The 7,317-nt window shown below is 33.6% G+C and overlaps 1 protein-coding gene across 1 annotated transcript; it reads right to left on the reverse strand.

Annotated features, from left to right (window-relative positions):
- Positions 1 to 290: 290 nt before the first annotated feature.
- LOC116847863 (ras-related protein Rab-11A-like) lies at positions 291 to 7,317 on the reverse strand. The gene is made up of 5 exons (XM_032823339.1): positions 6,942 to 7,317; positions 3,757 to 3,952; positions 3,193 to 3,467; positions 2,259 to 2,415; positions 291 to 1,174 (listed from the first exon to the last, which is right to left on the reverse strand). Exons 1-4 carry the CDS (start codon positions 6,979 to 6,981, stop codon positions 2,279 to 2,281), a joined length of 648 nt encoding a protein of 215 aa, XP_032679230.1. The 5' UTR covers positions 6,982 to 7,317; the 3' UTR covers positions 291 to 1,174; positions 2,259 to 2,278.

Raw genomic sequence — 7,317 nt, forward strand, 5'->3', positions numbered from 1 at the left:
ATATATATATATATATATATATATATATATATATATATATATATATTTATATATTTATTTATATATTTATTTATATAATTCGCGATAATATATAAATTATACGTACTATAAATCAGGTTAAACGCACGCACGATGCACTATAATTATCTTTTATTAATCTTGCTCCTTTTTTCTTTTTATTCAATAATCTTGCTAGAGATTATTATGTAAGAGTGGTAAATTGAAAACCCGTCGGTCTCATTCGCATAATCCATCGAAAGAAGTGGATACTTTGTTTTTCACATCAACACTTTACTCACTCTCCATTTTATTTAGGATACAAATAAAAGCGCGTGACGATAACACATTACAGTACAGCCACACAGAAAGCAACGTTATTAGAAGTTTGAAAAATGCCTACTATACAGCTTCGTTCTTAATACAATTTCGACCGGTAGTAAGAAGTTTCGGTGGAAAGCTCCGTGTAAAAATAAAGTTAATTCCGAAGCATGTAGTGCCCAAGCTTATACAGACTAGTACTATATTTACGAAGAGCCGAGAGTGAGCAACGAGAAAAATCTATCTCGAGTCAGCTGGTTTCTTTACTTTTTTTCGTTTTTTTTCGTTTTCAGCCGCGTTTTATCGTATTCGCCGTAAGCCCATTACTTATCATTAGTTTGTTTTCTTCTACGCAGTGCACGATAGTAACTTGTTCATGATACTCGTCAATGCATATACGACCATAAATTGTTTTTCACATACTCACGATCATGCTACGCGTTAAGAAGAATCGTTTATATATGTATTACAAAGAAGCAGTAATACAACATTCATTTATTATAACATAATTTATATCGTGACAGATAGAGAGACAGAGAGAGTAAAGATGAATTTCTTTTTTCCTTTTCGCGGACAGAATGGTGCGCGCGTGTGTATTTCGCGTTTACAGTGTACATCGTAGTTTTCTTTTTTTTTCTTTCGATGTTTATCCTTACTTAATTATTACCGTGAATATGTAATGCATACGCTCACGTATGGTCTGATAGATGTCCTGGTAATTTAGTAAGGATAAAACCTCTTCTAGCATACGAGATTACATGCTCGCGCACATAGTCTTAACTCTCGTTCTGTGATGCACCTGCTATATCTACCACCAGCTAGTACTTCCAATATCTCCTCCGCCATATAACCGCTTCTGTAAAAGAAAATAAACAAAATTGTAATAATAGTTGAACTGCAAATAAGAAATATGCCTCTGAGAGAAGTCATTCGAAATATAATAAAAATATAATTGATTTATAATGCCATAACTGACGGTACTGATCGACTACCAAAAGTCGTTTACAAAATAAAGATAACTTATAACAAAATATTTGTATTTTGCATTTCTTAAGGGTATTATACCTATAATTCACACATATAGAGAATTATGTCAATAAATAAATATATGGATCTAGAACACAAAAATATCGCGAATACAGATTAATTTGCGCAATCAAACCATAGTATTTCAAGAATACTTAAGAAAAATACGAAATATACATTGGCTCTCCTAACACATCATTAACATACCTTTTCTTTTATTTGGCTCTCTTCGAACATACTTTAGATGTGTGAGTGTGTTAACGTACTCTCTATCGAAGTACAAATTACCGATCCGATTAAACAAATATTGTATATGTGTTATGTCTTGGGGACTATAGACCTTGAAAAGGCTAGTTTAGAAAAATATTTCTATAGATACTATGTAAAGAAAAATAATAGAAAAATATAAGGAGGGAGAGAGCTTAATAATATTGAGGATTATTTATATATAAATCTCCAATTTGATCTGAATTAATGTAATGATCCTAAAAGATTGATTTTGAAGCAACTTCGAAAAAAAAATCTAACTTGGAATTGAATTGTAAAGTGCGTAACGGTAAAAATCGAAAAAGCACGGTGAATAATTTTCTTCGACTGTTTCTTTTATTAAGGAAATAGTATGTAGAGTAGAAATAATTGGAATAAAAAAACGTGATGAAAATGTCTTTAGTAATATTTAATTGTGATATATGTTAAAAATTAACTCAATTTACAATCAAGTTAACATTTATAATTAACTAACCACAATTTCCTTATATTAAATCTATCCTAGCATATAAAGAATTATCCCAGAAACTTTCAATTTTTTTTTCATTTTCTTACTGCACCACAGACTAAATTTTTTCTTTTGTTAGAAATTATATATTATCCAACTGTACTTCCGTGATATTCATATTGTATTTACGTGTACACACATTTTAAGCAACAAGGTGAGTCACTGGCAGCACTGCTTACGCATTCCCTCGGCATTCATCGTTGGTTTGACTTCAATTTGTTCTACGTTCTGTGGCCGGATTGTATCACCTTCAGGTGGATCTCGTATCTGTTTTTGCGATACGATTCTGTATATTTCTGTAAAAAGACGTATCATGTTGTTGTATTGAAATATTGATAATTTCACTTAAGCTTGATCTATAATTCTTTGCTTTCTAGCTCTTTATCTTTCTGTTACTTAAAACTTAAATCAGAAAAAGATAAGCCCTTGTCCACAACCTTGCTTTAAGGCGTAAGCCGTAAAAAATTAATTAACCATGGTCGATTTTTAGAAAAATAATCGACTATAGTTGGTCAATTTCTTACGGTTTACGTCTTAAAGCAAGGTTGTGGACCGACACTAAAGAGAAAGAAACAAGAAAAGAAGAAACATTGTAGATGAAGTTTCAGTGTGTGATAAACATTTTGATATTGAAATAGGAAAAAATTTACCAATTCTACTTCTATTACAATATGAAATTTCCCTTGAGAAATTAAGAAATTATGGAATAGTATATGTGTCTTGTTAATATACAAGAATATAAAAATATGGAATGAAATATGATTTGATCAATCAAAATTTGTTAGTAACTTCAAGAACTGCATTTTACTAAATGTGTCTATTAAATATGTGCTAATGCTAAATAAAATTACATGAAAGTAAATTCTATATCCTATGATTCTTCAAGAAACTTATATGTAAAACACGGCACACATATATAGCATCGATAATTATATGAAAGCATGGCGATTGTCTTCAGGAAAACATACACCATGTTATCTACTACAATTCTAACATGAACTACGATGTTCAACAATCGGCTCAGTGTACGCTAGCTAGCTCCATATAACAGTATCATGAACAAGACCTGTTACCTGTTAATATATTTTGAAATGCTGTTTCAACGTTAGTAGAGTCTAAAGCGGATGTTTCAATAAATGATAAGCCATTCCTCTCAGCAAACGCCTTAGCCTCGTCAGTCGGAACAGCACGCAGATGCCTTAAGTCTGATTTATTTCCCACTAACATGATCACAATGTTTTGATCAGCATGGTCCCGTAATTCTCGTAACCATCTTTCTACGTTTTCGTACGTCAGGTGTTTTGCGATATCGTACACGAGTAATGCACCAACTGCTCCGCGGTAATATCTAACAATTCGGAAAGGATTATTAATATTTGCATGTCACATACGATACAATTTATAATTACATCGAGTGTCGCGCCAATTGTAAAAACAGGATTTGTCTTTTTTTTCCCTCTTTATTCAGCTTCAGCAGCTGCATTAATTTGTCAATGTGATTCTTATGTCGACATGTTAACAATTGTGACTTACAAAATTTGTATATATTATGTATAACCCACGTTATAATATGACATTATTAAAAAGGAACAATCTGCGATAAATGTACGATTTAGGATATGAATGTGAAAACTTACGCAGAAGTAATTGCGCGATAACGCTCTTGCCCAGCTGTATCCCAAATTTGGGCTTTAATGGTTTTACCGTCTACTTGTATACTGCGTGTAGCAAACTCGACTCCGATGGTAGACTTTGACTCCAAATTGAATTCATTTCTTGTGAATCGAGACAGGAGATTACTTTTTCCTACTCCAGAATCTCCAATAAGAACAACTGAAAAGAAAAAAGGAATGATTAGACACATGCTGTGCTGTACAATATATTGTATATTGTAAAACTGACTATTATAATATATATGCGACATCGTAGGAACAAATTTAACAGTAAACTTATAATAAAAATATATCAAAAAATAAAAAATTTTTTAAAATGAACGTTGTGCTATTCCTCTTTTCTCATCGCTACCATGTCACAAATGAAAAAAAATGCTTGACTATTCTGTTTCAATATTGATAATATACTATAATTATCATTACAGTATAACCAAAAAACACGGCCGTGTTTTGAGCGCCGAGTTTTAAGTGGGGCTAAAGAACCCGCAAGTGTTTACGTCCCTGATTATCTATTGATAATGCTTTATATATAATAGTAATTATATATATTGTGAAATGTTGTCTTTCTCTTTTGACATATATATATGCAAGTTAAACACAATAATTATATGAATTGCTTCAATTCTTTATTATATTAATGTTAAATTATTTATATTAATATTCTGTTAGAATATAATGCTATAAAATTAAAGATATTTCTCTTTAAAATTTTTATACACAGAAAAGCACATACTACATTCAAGTAATGCAAGTATATGCATTCAAGTATATGTTACTCATTTCAAGTATCTCAAGTACATTTTCAGTAATCAAACAAAGATGAACGCAACTCAAATCCGGAAACCAAATCTAATGTGCATGGACACCGCAAAAGCCTAAAAAATCATATTCTCAGTAAGTTTAGCATTTCAATCAAGAATATTAAATTAAAACAAAAATTCGGTTTATCTACTAAATAAAATTGAAAGAACTTTCTCTTCAATAAAGTTTTATGATATTCTTGTAAAGAAAATAAATTCTTCTTTTGTATAGTAATCAGAGAGTTTAAGTATAATATCAGTTTAAGTGTAATAATAGTTTAGTAATCAGAGAGTTTAAGTATAATATCAGTTTAAGTGTAATAATAGTTTAGTAATCAGTATCCTTTAAGACTATTATCAAAAAAATATTCTTTGTTGAAGACATATTTAATAAAGAATATTTAATAAAAAACAAAATATAATAAAGAATATTTAATAAAGAACAAAAAGTAAACTAAGTAATCACTTTTCTTAGTAGTAGAATAATATTTTTTTTGTACATACATGGAAATTGTTTATATATGAAGCAGTTATAAATAATTATGATATTAATTTTAAGAAGTTCTCTAAAAAGATAATTAAATATCAGATATTATTGTGTTCAGTGCAAATATAAAAATTATATAACAAAAAATAGCTAACTTTAAAAGTACTGATTAATAGTTTGATTGCACAAAGTTCTTTATCTACAAGACTAAAAATTCCTGTGCAGAATTAATGAATCAGTGCCACATCATACAGTGGAGTCATATATGTGCATGTGTATGTTTTCCTGCTGATTACTACTCAAATCTTTGAAGTAAAGCATGATAAAAGCAGAGAAAGAGAAGATAAAATATATTTGTATTATAAGTATTTGGTTTCTTTGATTCTATGTATATTTCTAACAAAAAGTATAATATATAATACATATGCATAAGTATAATACATATGTAAACATGAAAGATATAATGCAATATATGCTAAATATAACACATCATGTGTGTGTGTGTGTGTGAGGTCAATATACAAAATGGATATATATATTTATTTATTTATAAATATCCATTCGTTTGTTATAGGAATTATTATTATTTACTTGGGCTACAAAATTAATGATAATTTGTTCTCAATGAAACAAATTAGCATTAAGTCTTTGCTATATATCTTTATTCTTAAATAGCTAGATATAACTATATTGTTTCTACACAATGGCAAATGTTTCAAGACCCAAATAAGCCAAAAAGACATGGCTAACTAGGCAACATCAGATTGTGCATTTGAATCACGACAATGACAGATCTAAGTGCACATGATTACATTAAATTCTCATGAAGTCAAGGGTCAAGAGCAAAGAAGAAGCTAATGGAAGTCGCCCACCGAGTGATAGTGCGATACGGTCTACACCCATGAACATACAATTAATTCATTAACGTTTATTGTCACGAAGAATTCGCGATGAAACGGGGAAGAGGAAGATTGGAGAGGAAGTGCAAAATTGCCGGGAAACTGATGCAATCGGTACACACGGCAACAGCCGTTGCCTTCGAAAGTGCAGAATGACAGAGTCGAAAAAAACTTCCGCACATACTGCAAATGTACGCACGCACGCACACATGCGTGTATACACATTCGATACACATATACACATACACACACACATCATACATACACATACATGCGAGCACAACAGCGGCTAGTAACACCGCGGACACGCAATCAGGCATCGCGCATATATTCAATGCATATACATATATAGCGCTTGACCGTTCAATTACATACGTAATGTAATAATCATAGCTCGCATATCAGCATTATTTTTTTTCTCGAGCGAGGCGGAAGAAAGAGAGCCTTGCGCCAAGTTAGGGCAAAGAGGGCTGCGTCAAGGAAGTGCAGGAAGAGGGAGGAGGAGGAGGAAGGCCCGGGAATCGGCGGATGCGATGAGACATCCTTATTATCGAGGAAATTCAAATCTACGATATCGCGGGCAGAAGAACGGGAGGACGCCCGTAAGTGCGATGAGCAAACGTAAGCCTCCTCTCCATCTTCGTGCGGTGGGTCATCGTCTCTGATGTCATCGCGCGCGCGTATCGCCGTCGATGGGCCAGCGGACCCGTCTCTTATGTCCATGCGAACTGACATTCGAGCTGACGTTATACAGCACGCGGCTTAGTCATAAAATCAAAACGATTCCTCGAGTGCGTGCCTCGTTCCCGATGTTAAGGGCTACGAAAAGAAGCTCTCGAGCACTCGTGACGATCGTGTCCGTGAACACGAAACAGAGAAAGAAAGAAAGAGAACGAGAAGAAGAGAAGGCGAAAGGGAGAGAGAGAAAGAGGTGAAGAGAAACAGAGGAGCAGCGCGATTTACCTTTAAATAAATAATCGTACTCGTCGTCCCGAGTGCCCATCTCGACGACAGCAACAAGCACCTTTCAGCGAGCCGATGTCGGGTTGGCCCTAGGCTCGAGCCGTACTACTGCGCGATGTATGGCTTATATACAAAGACGAAGGTGGCCAGGAGCCGCCGATTGGCTCTCCCGTAGGCTGCTCTTCTCGCTGCCGCGCGCGATTACGAGCGACAGGCCGTCCTCGCGATACGATACGCGATAAAAATAGGGGAAACCGTCGGCGGAGTGGCGCGGACGCACGTAGGAGCGATCGCACAGCGATACAATTATTTTCGTTCTTTCAATTTAACTGTACAATATGGCCTCCTTTCTACGCCCCTCCAGCGAGCCGATAAA

The sequence above is a fragment of the Odontomachus brunneus genome, unplaced genomic scaffold (assembly GCF_010583005.1).
Source record: "Odontomachus brunneus isolate Ranch 3 - 2012 unplaced genomic scaffold, Obru_v1 Obru_scaffold_084, whole genome shotgun sequence".
Lineage (NCBI taxonomy): Eukaryota > Metazoa > Arthropoda > Insecta > Hymenoptera > Formicidae > Odontomachus > Odontomachus brunneus.

Bases quoted from the DNA above. Each gene is read 5' to 3' on its own strand.
- LOC116847863 (XM_032823339.1), bottom strand. From the start codon at position 6,981: ATGGGCACTCGGGACGACGAGTACGATTATTTATTTAAAG. The intron at 3,468-3,756 runs GTAAGTTTTCAC...CCGAATTGTTAG, and splicing joins TATCGCGCAATTACTTCTGC to ATATTACCGCGGAGCAGTTG. The intron at 2,416-3,192 runs GTAACAGGTCTT...GTCTTTTTACAG, and splicing joins ATTTCAAAATATATTAACAG to AAATATACAGAATCGTATCG.